The sequence below is a fragment of the Gossypium arboreum genome, chromosome 4 (genome assembly GCF_025698485.1).
Source record: "Gossypium arboreum isolate Shixiya-1 chromosome 4, ASM2569848v2, whole genome shotgun sequence".
Taxonomy (NCBI): Eukaryota; Viridiplantae; Streptophyta; class Magnoliopsida; order Malvales; family Malvaceae; genus Gossypium; species Gossypium arboreum.
Genome location: NC_069073.1, coordinates 25,663,189 through 25,682,479, shown reverse-complemented (window position 1 = coordinate 25,682,479; position 19,291 = coordinate 25,663,189). Strand labels below are relative to the sequence as shown.

Sequence of the window (19,291 nt, the reverse complement as noted above, 5' to 3'; positions counted from 1 at the left end):
TTGTACGTAGAACACAAACAAACAAATTATCTCTTTATTTCTCAAAATTTCTATTGTGCATTGAAGTGAAAAACAATGCAATAACATGTTTTGTTAAAAATGTGAGGTGTTCAATGTTGAATTTCTTCCACAAATAAAGCATGAAACTCGGCCAACCTCTCAAAAATCAATTGATTTCCCTTTCATTTCTCTTGTTACCGTTTATTTAAACCTGTGCCTTAACTAATCACCAGTTTTGCAGTGCTTTTCTCTATCTTAGAGAAACTACTGCATTAATTAACTTATTTAATATTAATAAATTAAATAAAGGAAATAACACACAAGAAAAGCAAAGAAAGATGGCACGCCAAGTATTTGTCATTGCCCTTGCTTTCATGGCTGTTGTTGGGGCATTTGCTGCCAATTCTTCACCTTCCGCGTCGCCATCTTCTTCTCCTGCTGCCAGCCCCGCAGGTGGCCCAGCTAGCGACCTTGCTTTTTCCCCTGGTGTCGAGAGTCCAAATGAAAGCGAGGGCCCAAGTGAGGAACCAAGCGAGGACCCAAGCGAAGGCCCAGCGGCGGACGAACCCGCTGCTGACTCTCTAGATGCCGACTATTCTGGTGGTGATGCCCCTGCTTCTGGCCCTGCTGGTGCTAATGCCCCAGCATACGAAGCTCCTCCAGCCGATGCTGCTGCATAAACTGCTAATTACGTTGGTTTAAACTTGTGTGTAGTCCAAAACCCGACAATGTTTCTTCCTACACTTGGATTATGGATTTAGTTCTGGCTAAAGAACCGACGCCTTGCTATTTGTCATCGTTATCAGTGTTACTGGATTCGAATAAATATTGGTTTTGGACACATGTTTTTATCATCATTTTAATATTTTAGTGTTTTTAATTATGTTCAAAAGATTATGACCTGCATCGATATCAAAACATGTCCACGTATGAACTTGTATGAAAATACTTTAGAAAATGAGATAACCTAAGTTTTACTAAAGTTTTGGAGTTGTTTTTCGCTCCTTAAAAACCCACATTGATAAAGGATAGTTTATGTTGCCTTTCCGGCTCTATATATATAAGGCCTTAACGGATTGTTTTAAAAGCATTTTAAAATTTATTTTCCTTCATCATTATACTTTGAGTATATTTTCAGAAATTTTTTAATTAAAATTTTATTAGTTTGTATTTTTTTTGGGTGTCAGGTGTTCAAGGATGTAGGTAATTTGTTCAACTTTGTAAATTTAGTGTATTCTCTATTCTATTGATTTTCTTTTTGTTGCAGATTTGGGTAGTTTTAATTTGTTACAGGTGTTAATTATTGAAACTACACTTGTGTGGAATATTACTCAGTGTCTCTAATAATTGGTATTAAATCCTTAATGAAAAATAGTTAATTTTATTAGTAAACTTTGTGGTTGCAACATTGTCTGATCTTTCGCATCAAAAAATAAATTTTTACTATTAGATATTATTTTTGGTTCCTTAATTATTGGATATAGGTGTAGTTGTGTGAAAGTGCATGTTTATAAAAAGTTCTAGCTAGGAAAGACTTGGTATTTAAAAGTATGTATGATGCACCTCTTTTTCCTAGGAACTTGATTACTAGATATAGGTGTAGTTGTGTGAAAATGCATGTTTAGAAAAGTTCTATGACCCACCTCTATTTCTTATGAACTTACCTAATGCACTATTCTTGAACTGACTCATTAGTCCAATATCAAGTGCTTGTCGAAATGGCATTGAAGTTATCATCAAGCTTGTCACCTATACCATTAAAGGAAGTAATACCAAATGCAAAGTTTTTGATGGAATTGTTTGATGGAACTTGTCATTTCGGCATGTCGCAAGGGGAGGTATTAGACATTTTGCTTTATCAGGGTCTTGACATTGCTATTAAAGAAGAAAAACCATCAAATATAGAAGAGAAAGAATGGAATACCATCAATCACTTGGCGTGTGGTACAATTCGATCTTGTCTTTCTAAAGAACAGAAGTATAGCTTAAAGAATGAAACTTCTACATATAAGCTATGAAAAACATTAGAGGATAAATTCTTAAAGGAAAGTAGTTAGAATAATCTCTACATGAAGAAAAGATTATTGAGGTTTGATTATCAATTAGACACCATTATGAATGAACAAATCACAACTTTTAATCAGTTAGAGGCAGACTTGTTAAGCCTGGATGAAACCATAAAGATAAATATTTGGTTTTAATATTGCTATTATCTCAATGAATTTGAATATTTTTAAACAACCTTACTTCATGGAAAGGATAAGGTAACTTTTAATGAACTAACTAATGCTTTGTATGGTTATGAGCTTAAAAATAAAACTAATAAAGAAAGTAAGAACAATGAAACAGAGGCACTGGTAGCACAAGGCCATTTGAAAAAAATAAAAATAAAAAAAGAGAAGGAGATCAAAGTCAAAAGTCAAATTTGGAAAAGATGAATATGCCTTTTGTCATGGGAAAGGTCATTGAAAGGACTACGTGAAGCTAAAGCAGAAATATAAGAATGCACTAGATGCTTGTATTGCAGAGCAAGATACTAGTGACTCTGAAATATCATTGGTTGATTTACCATTGTCACTATATTTAGATTAGTGGATATTGAATTCAAGTTGCACCTATCATATGTCCCTGATCTAGAATAGTTATTCGATTTAATGGAATTAGATGGAGGAGTTATTTATATAGGTAATAAAAATGTCTATAAAACAATTGGGATAGGTTCAATACGACTAAAGAATTAGGATTAATCAACCAAATTTCTAATCGGTGTTTAGTATGTACCCAATTTGAAAAAGAATCTCATCTTTTTAGGAGCTTTCGGATCCAAAGGTTCAGTTGTTACTATGAGAGATGTAGCATTCAAAGTTACATCTAGAGCAATTGTGGAAACAAAAGGCATTAGGAAGAATAACTTGTGTTACTTCCAAAGTAGCACAACTATTGGGGTAACAATTGCAGCTGTAATAGCCTATTTTCAGTGAAATCAGAACAGTGATTTCGGGACCATAAATTCGAGCCAGAAAGAAAATTTATTTTTATATTTTTGCATGGTTAGTATTTTAATAGGAATGTTATAAGAAAATTCTGATAAGAAAATTTTACTAATTATGTGCTTAATTACGGAAATGACCAAATTACATAAAATGCAAAAGTTGGACTCTAGTAGCTAGAAGGATCAAATAGCTATGGAATTCAAAACTTGAGGTCCTTATATGGTAATTAGACCATTAAATAAAAGTTAGTAGATATTTTTGATGAATCATCCATGGAAAAATTAGAAAAGGTTATGGACGAAATTGGAATTTATGGAAAGTGTAAGGGCAAAATGATAATTTTACCGAGGATGCAAATTGACTTCAAGTGAATATGAAATGTGATAAATTGATGATTAAATTCATTTATATAGATCCGAATAACATAAATTCAAAGCTAGATTGAGGAAAAGAGAAAGTCTCGGATTAGTAGATTTTCTTGTACGAATTATTATCGAGGTAAGTTCGTGTAACTTAATTATACATGTTAATATGTTTCAATTGAATGTTGAATTTGATTTGAATTTAGTAGATGTTTATGTGATTTATATGAAAATTATAAATACATGATAAGATTACATGAATGGAAAGGTTATTAAAATATTAAATTTTGTTAGAATAATGAAAATCAATGGATACGTATGATTTTCCCTATATGAATGAGATTCTACATATGTTGCATATGCGATTTAGCTTGAAAGAATAATCTCAATATAGCTCTCGAGCATCTTGATATATATAGTTCCTGTGAGCATCCTGATCGATAGTGATCTTGCATTTGTTACACATTACCGTAGCTCTTTGTGAGCGTCCTGTTACATGTTTCGATCGGTTGTGATCCGGCATAAAATGCAGACACAAATACAACTCTTCATGAGCATCCTGTTAAGCTCGCTTAAACTCTCTATTACCTTATCCGAAGCTTCCTGATATTATCTCTTCGGAGATATCTGAAAGGCTCTATGAGCTTCTTGAGTAAAAACTCTTATGAGTTTCCTGATTAGCTCGGATAAATGTTATGTTACATGATTACATGGCTCGTTTGAGCATCTTGACATGTGGCTCGAGAGTATGCTCCCTGAATAAGAATTGATGGATTATAGACATCTACATCTTGAGTGTACTATTTGAGTATCCATTGATATTTCAATAATTCAACGGATAACACTATTTACATGAGAAAATGATGAGATAAATAGAAATATGCCCTGAATGTATTTGAATTATTTGAATAAAAATTATATGATGAGATCATCTATGTTTAGTTAACATTTACATGTATTATAAAACTAACTTGCTTGATTGAGTATATGTGTTTAGGTAAATTTGTCAAAATGATAAAAGCATGTTAATTGTATGCTTAGTGTTGTTAAATGTGATTGGTAACTTTCAATTCCTGTTATACGAACTTACTAAGCATATAATGCTTACTAAGTTTATTTTCTCTGTTTTATAGTACTTGGAAGCTTACGAAGGTTAGAGATCGGTTGGAGCATCATCACACTATCCACTAGCTTGTTTTAGTATAAATAGTAAACTTATTATGGTATAATAGCATGTATAGGTAACTTGGCCTTTTATGGCATATGAATGTGGTTTGTAACCTAGCTATTGGAATGGCTAGTAATATTTGGTTTGGTATAATTATAAGGTTTTATTAAAACAAATACCTATGTGTTAAGTTTATTAAATATGACTGATCAAGTTATGCTTAACCTATAAGTTAAACAAAGGTAAGATTATAATCATGATTGCATATGATAAAATATCATATTAGATGTTAAAATTGGCTAGGATTTAATGCTTGATTTGGATGGTATATATACTTGTAAGTTTTGGTGTAGGTTATTGGAAAATTTGGGTGAGAAATAAAGCTAGGAAATGGCTTTATTTTGTCCACACGGGTAGACACACGGGCATGTGTCTTGACCGTGTGTGACACACGGCCTGGCACATGGGCGTGTAGTTTGGCCGTGTGTCCCCTACATCTTAAATTTGAGAAATAGAATGCTCAAGATTGAGCACACGGACAGAGACAAGGGCATGTGTCTTAGCCGTGTGTGTTACACAGCCTAGAACACGGGCGTGTGTCTTGGCCGTGTGAACCTTGCACCAAATTTTTGAAAATTAAATTGATCACACGGCCTATTCACACAGGTGTGTGGCTAGCCGTGTCGCACAAGTCAGAGAGTTACATGATTTTGAACACGACTTGTAGCATGGGCGTGCCTTAGGGTCACACAGGCATGTCCCTGGACCACACGGGCGTGTGAGCCCTACATCTAGGAAAATTTTAGAAATTTTGCAAAAAATTCTCTGAGTTCCCGAATTAGTCCTAGCTCTATTCTAATACTCATACTGGGCCTCAAAGGTCCATTTAAGGGACATTATGAATAATCTTGGTGAATGAATAATAAATGACATGAATTATCTGTAAATGTTATGAAAAATCTAGTAATGCTCCTTAACCTTGTTCTGGCGATGGACACGGGTTAGGGGTGTTATAGTAGCATTCAACGATGACAATCTAGATTCGAACAAGTTGTGGCATATGCAAATGGGGCATGTTGGTTAGAAATCATTACAAATTCCAACAAAACGAAGATTGTTAAAAGGTGCACAGACTTTCAAGTTAGATTTTTGTGAGCATTTTGTTTTTGGAAAGAAAAAAGAGAAAGTGAAGTTCAGCACCACTATCCATGATATAGAAGCTATTTTAGATTATGTTCACTTAGATGTTTGAGAGCCTTCCTGGACACCTACGTTGGGAGGAAAACATTGTTACGTAACTTTTGTTAATTAATTTTTCGGAAGAGTTTGGGTGTACTCGATGAAAACTAAAGATAAAATGTTTGGAATTTTCCTTAAATGGAAAAATATGATCGCATCAAGGGTTTTATAGGTTCTTGAAAAGAAATAAAAATAAATTGATATTTTCTTTCAAAAGAATTAATTCTTTTCTTACGTTTTATAGGTTCTTGAAAGGTTGATAGCAAACTAAATTTGTGTGTTTAATGTACTTATTTATGTTCAAATTTTGAATAGAATGCTACTAAGCTTGTGACTTCTTGTTTTAATTTTGTCAAGACGCAATTGGAATACTGAAGTTCAAATAAAAAAGAAAATTGGACTAAATTGGAATGGGAAGCAATAAAAGGGGCGAAATTGAAATGTTACAGAATTAGTGGCTGATTAAAAATCAGATTATAAATTTGTCAAACTCTATGAACAGAAAAAAATATGATTTTAGTTGGTTGACTAGACATAATCTTAGGAGGAATCATGCTAAATTTGACATATGAAAAGTGTATAAATACTTTGTAATGGTTGTTTGGAAAAACAGATTGGAATAGAATTAAAAGCAATTCTTTTCTCTTTCACTCGTCCGTAGCTATTCAAGTTTTCTGCCATTTTTTTTTCCATTTTTTTATTTTTGGTTCAATTACTTTTTAAGTCCTTTCTCCTTTTCACCGATCGCCATTACGTTGAAATACACTTTTAAACCCCAATTGAGTATGATTTATTTCATGCTCAACTAAAACCCATTTAGCTTTAAGCCGATTATCATTCCTATCGAAAATCATGAGATATGAACCCACACTAAAAATTTTCAACACAGTATTCCTTATCTCTTCGATATATGGGATAGTCACATTCGTCCCTTAAAGTTGATCCAATTTCAGCTCAAAGTGCACATTGGAAGAAAGTTGTTTTGGCGTACAGTTGGAAAAGCGAGTCAGTCATCTGTCATATTCAAGTTCCTGCAAAAAATTTGGCGTGTCCAATTGGAAAAAGCTAGTTGAGTTCCGTTGAGGGAGATAGTGATCAGATTTAAACGACCCACATGGTTGAGGGCGTTAATTCGACTTGGACTTTTCTAAATCAAAAGGCTACCAAGATCTTAAATTGCGAGCGCGTGTTACATGGTTAGATAATCAGTAGGGGTTGGTTTGCGGGTCGTACCGTGACCAACTACACAAGGAAGAGTTGGAAGTTGGGGCATCCTTGATCGCTATAACCAACTTATCGATAAGAGAAAGGAAATCCATTTTCAAGGATCGGTTCGAGTTCAGAGTGTATTGAGGCTAAGGCTAAGCATTCACACATTGATTTTCCAATTTAATTTAAATTACTTAATTTTATTTTCGCTACTATCATTCTGTTATTATTTCATTTTATTTTATATTTGATTTTCTTTATCAACTAAACTCTCCCTTAATTATTTTTTAGCTCTGCGTGTACAAGTTGTGGGACACGACAGCTGACTAGACTCAGGAATTTGGTCATGTAAAAAGGAAAATTAGGAATCCCAGTCCCTGTGGGATGACCCTACTAGTCTATAATACTATTTAATTCAATTAGAGAGTAGGAAATCACATTTGGTGGTTTCGATGCCCATCAATGGTTTTATAGGCTTTCTTATGTTAAGTTAATTGAAAATATGAAATGGTGAAGACAAATCCATTGGTCACTCGATATGATATCCCACCTAAACAACATGATTTCTCTCTTTAAAAAAATAAAATTATGTGGCATAATTTGTATATGAACCCTTTGATTTTTGTTTTCTGTCTAATTTGATCATTGAACTATAATGATTTCTATTTTGTTTCATCCTTATACGCATATTATTTCTAACTTGCCTATTGAAAATTTTGGCATGGTTTATGCCATCTCCCACATGATTCTGGTTTTTTTTTTAATTTAGTTACTGACTTAGTCATAATTAATTCGATCAAGTCCTAATTTTATTGTTCATGACCAATTCTATTCTTTTTGTTTAATTCCTTTGTTTTAGAGTGATTGTTTAACTTTCCTCACAATTTCAAGCCATGTAAAAAGTGTAACAACTTTTTAAAGTGTATTTTAAAATATTATGCTTTATTTTCTATCAATCAATTAATTAATTATATATTTTATTTTTTTTTATAAAATCCTCAACCATTAAAACTTACTATATTGTAATAATTAAAATTTTAAATGGCTAAAATGTGCAGAAATCCTAGGATAACTAGAAATTCATATAAATTATAACAAGTTAATGCTTTGTTAAAAGAATTATTAAACTATCAAATGGATCCTAACAATGATAACATCATTAAAAACACATAATTATTTTAATAAAAAACTCAGGAATTTGTAGCATCCTAAACGCTCAACTGATTGACCAACTAAACAGGAATGCTACAGCCATATTAATTTCTAGTTTGAGACATTAACATGTGAATTAATGATGACTAATAATAATTTCATTAAATTGTAACAATCAACCTACGTTGGATTAATTGCAATGTTATTCAAACTTAGTTACAAGAATTTTTTTTATCTTGAGGCTTAGCCTACAGGTAGCCCCTACTATATGCATGTTACATTTAAGAAGAACAAGCTCACAGAGGCTAGACAGATTCTAGCTTAGTCCCTCTTCAGCGTCTCGCATAACCCATTTTACCTGAAAAGCATAGCAAAAAGCTAGGTAAGTTCGAATGAACTTAGTGAGCTATTAATATAACATACACGATCATGATATTATCATATGATATGACTTCAATGGTCTTGTCTCATATTTGGCATCACTTGCACGAGTGCAGATCACATGTATTCATGGTGCCCTCTTGACTTGATTCATATTGGCACAACTTTTCAATTGGCACGTTTTATACATTGATATTGTTCTTCATTTTCATCGTTCGTGCATTAGTATATCTTGTAGGATGGTTTTGCTTACGCATTTGCATTGATTTCATACAAGACAACTCGTTATCAATTTTTGCAGTCGATCATGTGCAAAATAGCTTGGAAGATAATATTGTTATGGACTGACACTCAACGATTGATCCTTGAAGACTCATGCATAAAATTTCACACTTGGAGGACCTTTATGTGCAAACTCACGCATGGTGACTTATACACGTGGATTCAAACTTGGCGAGATCATACATGTAGATTCATATTTATGGGTCCCTGTTTAATGGACACATTCCTACAGACTTACACATTCGGACTTGCATACGCAAATTCATACATACAAAATCATTCTTGGTGAACTTAGATTTGTGGAATCATACATTGATAAATTTAAAATTGTAGATTCATAATCATCACTAGTCCTTGCAAACATCTGCTTGAAGAATAGTCCTTATGGACTCTTACATACGGGTTTATCGATGTAGAATCACATATGCGGATTCATAGATACAAAATCATAAGTGGATTCAGAGATGCAAAATCATTTATACAAACTCATAAGTATGGATTCATATATGTGGACTCAAAGATGCAGAATCATATATGCAGATTCATAAGTACAGGTTCATATATGCGGATTCATAGATCCAGATTCATGCGTACGGACTTGTTCTCGCAAATTTCATGAATTTATAGTGTATCACCCCTAACCCGTCTCCAATACCGGATTACAGTTACGAAACATTACAATGCAAAACAGAACGTTAAACATCGCAACATGGACCAACATGCAATTCACATATTTATATTCGATGACATAATTTAAATATGATATAAATACTTTTACATACCTTAAATTGGACTTAAGCGGCCCTAAAAATAGCTTGGGAACAATCAAGGACTTATTCAAATTTCGTGCACCCAGCGTTAGTCAGATAAATCGATGATGTCAAAGTGTGCCCAACTTAGTTGGATAAATGGACAATGTTTTGCGCCTAGTGTTAGTCAAATAAACTGACAATGTTTTACGCCCAGTGCTAGTTGGATGAATCAACGATGTCGAATGTGTGCCCAGCACTAGCCAGATAAACTAACAATGTTTTGCGCCCAGCGCTAGTCAGATAAAACCCACAAGTACATACGTAATTACATAAACCATAATTTCTCTTTTCATAACTTAACCATTTGCATATATATATATATAGATATATATAATTAAGATGCCAAAGTAATAACTAAAGTATTTAACTTAATTAAATAAAGTTTTAGTTCAAAGACTATGAACTTATCTCGACTGAAACAGTTACTAAAACGGAGTCGACAACTAGTTCGAGACTTTAGCTTTTCCTTAATTTAACTCCAATAATAGCATCATTGAACATAAATAATATAATTTCATTTCATTAAACAATTCAAATAACTTAAAGTATCTAATTTAAACCTATAATCCATATTACTTGAAATTACAAAATTACCGCAATGTTTTACCTTTTATGCGATTTAGTCCCTAAACCCAAAACTTTAAACTTACCATTTTTTAACCATCAACCAAGCTAGCTAAATTTATCTTGTTTTACATATCAGCCCATAATCATCAAATTTTAAATTAAATCCCATAAATTTTACTTTTTAACAATTTAATCCTTTAACATTAAAATTACTAAAAATCACTTAACAAAATACTTCTATTTAACAACCAAGCTTAACAATCTATCATAAAATTCCTAAAACATATAAAAATCATCCATGACATGATCTATAACATTTAACAGTTTTATAAATTGACCCCCAGGTTAGCTAGATTAAGCTAATACGAGCTAAAAAACATAAAAATTACTAAAAAAATCGGGAGAAAAATCACTAACCATGCACATCGCCCATGCTTGACTGAAAGCTTCCTTCTTATCCAATATTTTTCGGTAGTGAAAAACACAATTGGAGAATATGACAGCAATGGTTTTGTTTTTAATTATGTCATAATTTTTTTAATTACCATTTTCTCATTTAATAATGAGTTAAATTTCATGGAATTTGTCATCAAAACCATCCACTATAATGTTAAACTATAAAATTACCCATTAAGTCCTTTAATTTAAGGATTCATAGCCATTTAACCCCTTTAACATATAAAATTCAAATTTTGCATCTTTTATGATTTAGTCCTTTTCGTTTAATTAACTATTTAAACATTAAAATTTCTTAACCCAATTTTAATATAACCCTAAAATACACCATAAATATTTAATAAAATATTTATGAGCTCGATTATAGAAACGAGGTAACAAAACCTCATTTTTCCAAAACAACTTGACTTTATATATTTACAACTTAAACATAATTATTCATTCAAATAACATAAATTATCAAATCAAAATTTATTATAATACGATATTTGACTTGTAAAATATTAAGTAATAATAATATTTACAAATTCACTTGTCGGTTTTGTGACCCCGAAGCCACTATTTCTGACACCATTGAGAAACAGGCTGTAACACCCCTAACTCGTGACCGTCGCCGGTGTCGGACACGAGGGGTTAACGGCCAAATCCTCTCAAGGTACCAACCAATTTGACATTACCAGTCAGGCTGGAAAACTGCGTCACCGTCGCCTTAAAAATCATATCTTGAGTTTCAAAACTCGGAAACTGGTTTCGTAAATTTTCCCTGAATTTAGACTCACATACCCATCCATGGATTTATTTCTAGAATTTTTGGACGGGCCAATTGGTACAGTTTATTAGTTAAAGTCACCCATGTTACAGGGATCGACTGCTCTGACCTTCGCGCGTTATAACTTGAATATCTCTCTGTACAGGGCTTTAATACTGGTGCCGTTTGTTTCTAATGAAACTAGACTCAAAATGGAATCTGTATATATAAGGCATGACTCCTAATTCTTTCTGGATAATTTATGGTAAATTTTCAAAGTCGTGACAGGGGACCCAGAAACCGTTCTGGCCCTGTCTCACGAGAACTTTAATATTTCTCAGTATACTGCTCATATGGTCGTTTCGTTTTGTCCATATAAAAATAGATTCATCAAGGTTCAATTTCATAATTTACTCACTATTTAATTCTGCTTCTACTATTTTTAGTGATTTTTCAATCTCATCTCACTGCTGCTGTCCGCAACAGTTACTGCATTAGACTATGCCAATTTCATGAATCTTTCCTTGGCCTTAATCATCCATCATACATGACACAAATTATGGCCACCTTATCAAAATTAGAGTTTCTAAGACTCGTGGCTATAGGTTCTAGCATCCCACTCGACGACCACATAGGCCATTTTCACATGGCTTAAAGTTTACAACCCACAATTCGACAAAATATAATAGCCTATACATGCCAAATGTTCTTCAACAACGAAAACAATACCACAAGATTTCAGCCGGTGTGATGACTTCAACGACGGTCCCGATCACGCAAACAATACGAGTCCGAGAGACCTAAAATGGGTGACAAGAAAACACCGAGTGAGTTTACAACTCAGTAAGTCATAAGCATTCATCAATCCACTCGATAAAGTTACTACAACATGTACGACAAACGAGGCTAGGTACTCATCCATATCGAATCTATACCATAATACCTCGGACCTTTCGGTCCAATCTCGCACCAAGTCATACATCCACATTTCATATTCTACACAACAAGATAATCGAAACATTTTTACACATTAACTCATTTTCCAGCACAACCATACAATTTCAATCATCACATAGATTTAAGGCTTACCAAATTCAAACCCAAGCATGAACGTATTCTCTATTCGTCATGGGCTCGAGGTACTTACGATCCGCTGTCCATACTCAATTCAATGGAGACACACCCTCCATATATATAGAGTACGCACACACAAGGCTTACTACTCGATTTCGCACACTTAGTGCCACGCAATTTAAGCCCACACACACAGTGCCATACCCTTCGAGCTCGCACACCCAGTGCCGTATATTTCCAGCTTGCACACATAGTGTTATATTTTTCCAGCATGCACACTTCGTGCCTTATATTTCCAGCACGCACACTTAGTGCCATATATTTCCAGCACGCACACTTAGTGCCAATCTCGTCACCATACACACGTATTGCCAAGACACATAGTGCCGAAAGCAAACTTTCTACACATTCCACTATTTCTTTTACATTCAACAATTATCCTCACTCCATACACATACAATTTCATTTATACATATATAGCATTCCATTAAACACAATTGCATAGGTTTTCCAATCATTTAAGCAATATCAAACATATGTGCTTAATGACTTACTTTGTTTGGGGTAGAACGGTTCCAAATCGGCTACTCGCTTGCTTTCTCCTTTCCTTTGTCCAATCTAGTTCCCTTTGCTCTTGAGCTAAATCAAACAATTTACCTCTCCATCAAACACAAACATACGGCATTCACATGCATTATTATGGTTATTGCCGAATACTTAACACAACTAAGCTGAAAATTTACTCAATCTCATCTTAATTTATTGCTACTTATTTATCAAAGTTTCCAATACAAGGTATTTAACACCTATGCCCATTTATACCCCATATGGCCGAATACTCATGCACACACACACATAACAACAAGAACTCAATGGCACAAAATTTCCTTTTGTTAAACATTCAACTCACTCATCTCCATGCTTTCATCACAACAACATCAAAACACTCACCAAGGAAGACAACATGCATGGCGAATACTCATGCACACACACACATAACAACAAGAACTCAATGGCACAAAATTTCCTTTTGTTAAACATTCAACTCACTCATCTCCATGCTTTCATCACAACAACATCAAAACACTCACCAAGGAAAACAACATGCATGGCGAAATTTAACTCACCTAACAACTTAGTTTCGATTTGAGATTCAAGGAAAATTTTGAACCAATCCTCCAAATCATGCATGCATTTTCAAGAGTGGCATAAAACATACCTTCTTGTATCAAAACACCTTAGTCTAGTAAGCTCCCATGGCTGATTTTTCTCAAGCTTTTTCCCCTTTCTTCTTAGTATATTCGCCAAGCAAGGAGAAAATGAGAGAATGAACACTTTTTTTTTCTTTTGTTTTCATCATATCCCTATTTTTTTCAATTTCATTTCTTTATTCTTTCAAGCATAATCCATTAGCTAAACATGTTTGAAACATGTTTTCCTTGCCCATCACTCTTGACATGGCCGGCCACTACCCTTAGGAATGGGCTATTTGACATGCAAGTCCATTTATTTTACTTCATCCTTTTATTAATCTCTTAAAATTAGCCACATCTATTTAAATCCTTTCACATGAGTCCTTTTCTTTCAATTCACAATCAAATTAACTAAATCAAAGAATTCAAAATTCACACATGCATTTTCACATATTCTAGACAATAAATATTACGTTCGAACATGTCGGTGACTCGGTTTAGCGGTCCCGAAACCACTTCCGACTATGGTCAATTTTGGGATGTCACAACTCTCCCCACTTAAGAAATTTTCGTCCCGAAAATCTTACCGTGAATAGGCTCGGTATCGCTCTTTCATAGAGTCCTCAAGCTCCCAAGTGGCTTCTTCCATTCCGTGTTTATGCCACAACACCTTCACTAACGGTATTTTCCTATTACGCAACTCTTTACTTCACGCCTCATAATGCGAACCGGTTCCTCTTCATAGCTCAAATTAGGCTAAATCTCAATCTCGATGGAGCAATTACGTGCGATGAATCAGACCTATATCGTCAAGCATCGAGACATGAAAAACATTGTGAATCTTTTCGAGCTCGGGGCAAAATCAAACGATCACGCGATCGATGACTCGTTCGGATATCTCATATGGCCCGATGAACCTCGGGCTCAATTTGCCCTACGGCCGAATCTGAGTATCTTCTTCCAAGGCGAAACTTTAAGAAACACTTTATCTCCCACTTGATACTCAATGTCTTTTCGTTTTAGATCCGCGTGCATTTACTTCGACGATCGGAGGCTATCTTCGATTTTTACGGATTACTTTTACTTTCTGTTCAAATCTTTAATCAAATCCACTCCAAAATTTTGTTCTCACCGAGCTCGGTCCAAAACAATGGTGTACGGCATTTACGCTCGCACAAGGCCTCGTAAGCGCCATCTTAATACTTGATTGAAAACTATTGTTATAAGCGAATTCAATCAAAGGCAAATATCTTTCCCATGAACCACTAAACTCAAGGATGCAACATCTCAACATATCCTCCAGGATTTGAATTATCCGTTCAAATTGACCATCGGTTTGGAGATGAAAAGCAGTGCTAAAATGCAGCTTGGTACCCAAAGCCTCTTGCAACTTCTTCCAAAATCGCGAGGTAAATCTCGGATCTCTATCCGACACGATGGAAATAGGCACCCCGTGTAGTCTCACAATCTAAGAAACGTACAATTCGGCTAGTTTGTCCATTGAAAAATCCGTACGTACGGGGACAAAGTGAGCCGACTTAGTCAATCTATCTACTACGACCCAAATCGGATCCTTCTTACTTGCTGACAATGGCAGTCCGGATACAAAGTCCATTGTGACTCGATCCCATTTCCACTCGGGTATCGTGATCGGCTGAAGTAATCCCGATGGCACTTGATGTTCCGTTTTCACTTGTTGACATATTAAACATTTCGAAACAAAATCAGAGGTGTCTCGTTTCATACCATGCCACCAAAACCGACGTTTCAAATCGTTGTACATCTTCGTACTCCGGTGGATTGCCATTCGCTACAATGGGCTTCATTTAGAATTATCGAAATAAGTTCAATTCTTTGGAACACACAGACGACTTCGAACCTCAAACAATCGTCATCATCAATTTGAAACTCGATTCCTTGTTCGAACACACTCAACCGTTTTGCAAGCAACTCCTCATCAACTTTCTCGAGCTTCCCGAATTTGATGAGCCAACAATGGTTTGGCCTTTAATTCGCTACTAACACATTGTCGGGTAGGATAGACAAGTGTACATTCATCGTCAGAAGCAAACAAAGTGATTTCCGACTTAAGGCATCCGCAACCACATTAGCCTTTCCGGGTGATAATCAATGACGAGTTCATAATCTTTTAACAACTCGAGCCATCGTCTTTGTCGCAGATTTAAGTCTCTCCGAGTCATCAAATATTTGAGACTTTTGTGATCCGAACACATGGCACTTCTCACCAAATAAGTAATGTCGCCATATCTTTAAGGCGAATACGATGGCAGCCAATTCGAGATCATGGGTTGGATAATTTTTCTCATGTGGCTTTAATTGTCTCGACGCATAGGCCACAACTCGACCTTCTTGCATCAATACGCAACCTAACCCAAGTAGGGAGGCATCACTATAGATGACAAACTCTTTGCCGATTCGGTCGTGCTAGAACCGAGCTTTCGTCAAATGGGTTTTCAATTGGTCGAAACTTTTCTAACACTTTTCCGTCCATTCAAATTTGACATCTTTCTGAAGCAGTTTTGTCATGGGTGTGGCTATCATCGAGAATCCTTTTACAAACCGTCGGTAGTAACCGGCAAGCCCCAAAAAGCTCCTAACTTCGGTAACATTCCTTGAGGTTTCCAATTGACTATGGTCGAAATTTTGTTCGGGTCCACCTCGACACCGATCGCGACACCACGTGCCCCAAAAGCTAACCTCTTTCAACCAAAATTCACATTTATTGAACTTTATGTATAATCGCTTATCTCGTAAGATTTGCAACACTAGCCTTAGGTGTTCAAAGATGTTCGGTTTCATCTCTCGAATAGACCAAAATGTCATCGATAAATACAACTACGAACCGATCCAAGTATGGCCTGAAAATTCTATTCATTAAATCCATAAACACCGTAGGGCATTAGTGAGCCCAAACGGCATCACCAAGAATTCAGTAGTGACCGTACCTTGTTCTAAAAGCGGTTTTGGTATGTCCGATTCTCGGACCCTCAACCGATAGTATCCCGACCTCAAATCTATCTTTGAAAACACCGAGGCTCCCTTTAATTGATCAAACAAATCGTCAATTCGTGGCAACGGATATTTATTCTTTATCGTCACTTTATTGAGTTGACGGTAGTCGATGCACAACCTCATGCTTCCGTCCTTCTTTTTCACAAACAATACTGGTGCGCCCCATGGAGAAAAACTCGGTCGAGCGAAACCTCTATCCGTCAATTCTTGCAATTGAACCTTCAATTCCTTTAACTCTGTTAATGCCATACGATACGGAGCTATTGAGATCGGCGTAGTGCCCGGTACAACTTCGATGCCGAATTCCACTTCTCGAACCGGTGGCAATCCCGGTAACTCCTCCGGAAAAACATCTCAATACTCACAAACCAATCGATATCGATTCGAGTTTCTTTTCGTCTCTTTACTTTCCAACACATACGCAAGGTATGTTTCACACCCCTTTTTCACATATCTCCGAGCGGTCATAGAAGATATTATCGCTGGCACTCCTTTTAAATCAGTAGACTCGACTCGGACTACCTCATTATTTGCACTCCTCAAATCAATGGTTTTCCTTTTACAGTCCACCACTGCATCATGTACGGTCAGCCAATCCATACCAAGAATAACATCGAATTCATCAAATGGTAGAAGCATTAGATCGGCCGGAAAACAGGATTCTCGAATTATTAGGGGGTATCTCTTGCACACTTTATCAACGAGTACGTATTGACCCAAAGGGTTTGACACTGAATTACGAACTCAAGAGACTCAACAGTAGAGTCTTCTCGGATGCTAAAGTTTCACATACATATGAATGAGTAGAGCCGGGTCAATCAATGCAATCACACTAGTATCAAAGAGAGTAAAAGTACCAAAGGATAACGTCGGGGAGGATGCCTCCTCTCGTGCGCGGATGGCATATGCTCTAGCAGAGCTCGGGTCTCGGATCGAACAGCCGTGTCGGTGGCTCCCTCCGATTACCACCCTACCTCCCAAACCCTGGGGTCTACCTCTAGTCTGTCGCCCACTAGATCTCGCACCTTGCATCTTATTCTTCTCATCTAGCTCCGTGCAATCCCTAATGAAGTGGTCCTTCAACCACATCCGTAATAGCCAGGTTAACAGACTTACCCCAACATTCACCTAGGTGTCGTCTTCCACATTGGGGACATTCAGTCTTTCTTGACGATTATTGCCCACACTAGCTACCGATGTAGCTCGAGTCCGCCAATGGTCGCTTTAATGGAAATTCCGCAATCGCCTCGACTTCATCGGTGTCCTCCCCGAACCTCTTTATAGTCGAGAACGGAGCTTTACTCGTTGATCTTTTACAGTAATCTCTTGCTTCAAATTCAGCCTTCTTCTTCTCCTTCCCAAGTTCTTCCGCCTTGCGAGCTCGTTCGACTAGTGTCACGAACTCCTTTATCTCCAAAATTCCCACTAGTAACTTTAACTCTTCATTCAATCCTTCTTCAAATCTTTTGCACATACAACCTCATCAGCCATACACTCCGAGCATACCGACTAAGTCTTACGAACTCATGTTCAGATTCGACACTGGTCATACGGCCTTGCTTGAGTTCCAGAACTCCTTACGCTTCGATCGATGAACCGTTGACTAATATATTTCTTCCAAATTCGTTTGAAAGAAATCCCAAGTAACTTGTTCCTTTGGGACTATGGAAATCAAGATCCTCCACCAATAGTAGGTGAGTCTCGCAACAAAGATATAGCACACTTAAGACATTCATCGGTGTGCATGATAGTTCATCAAACACTCTAATGGTGTTATCAAGCGAACTTCGGCCCTTTCGGCATCGCTTAACTATGGCCTTAAACTCCTCGCCCCACGCTTCCTAATCAAGTCCACGGTGGTTTACTCACCTCACAGTGATCAAGAATCGATGGCATTACGGGCTCTTGGGGTGGATTATTTAAATTCGGAATGGTTCGACAATAGGATTGGTTCGGGCATATTATGCGACCCACTCATTCATCATGGTGAAGAAGGCTTGTTTCGCCCTTCATTTTGATTATTCGCGGATGACCGAGGCTCAACAGCGGTGTCCCTTGCGCAGAGCAGCCGCTACACTTTCAACGTCATCCGCCAAGGGTCTCTCTATCCCGGTTCCATCGCTAATCAAAACAAAAATTTCAACCGTCAAGTCATCACATTATTAAGCACTAACAATTTGGCATGTATAGCTAGACTCACACGCTCTATGGTAGTCCTAGAACCGACTAAACCATAGCTTTGATACCAATAAAATTGTAACACCCCTAACTCGTGACCGTCGCCGGTGTCGGACACGAGGGGTTAATGGCCAAATCCTCTCAAGGTACCAACCAATTTGACATTACCAGTCAGGCTGGAAAACTGCGTCACCGTTGCCTTAAAAATCATATCTCGAGTTTCAAAACTCGGAAACTGGTTTCGTAAATTTTCCCTGAATTTAGACTCACATACCCATCCATGGATTTATTTCTAGAATTTTTGGACGGGCCAATTGGTACAGTTTATTAGTTAAAGTCACCCATGTTACAGGGATCGACTGCTCTGACCTTCACGCGTTACAACTTGAATATCTCTCTGTACAGGGCTTTAATACTGGTGCCGTTTGTTTCTAATGAAACTAG

The 19,291-nt window shown here is 36.3% G+C and overlaps 1 protein-coding gene across 1 annotated transcript; it reads left to right on the top strand.

Annotated features, from left to right (window-relative positions):
• The first annotated feature begins 338 nt into the window (after nt 1-338).
• LOC108475164 (classical arabinogalactan protein 11) lies at nt 339-680 on the top strand. The gene has a single exon (XM_017777154.1). It carries the CDS (start codon nt 339-341, stop codon nt 678-680), a length of 342 nt encoding a protein of 113 aa, XP_017632643.1.
• The last annotated feature ends 18,611 nt before the right edge of the window (nt 681-19,291 follow it).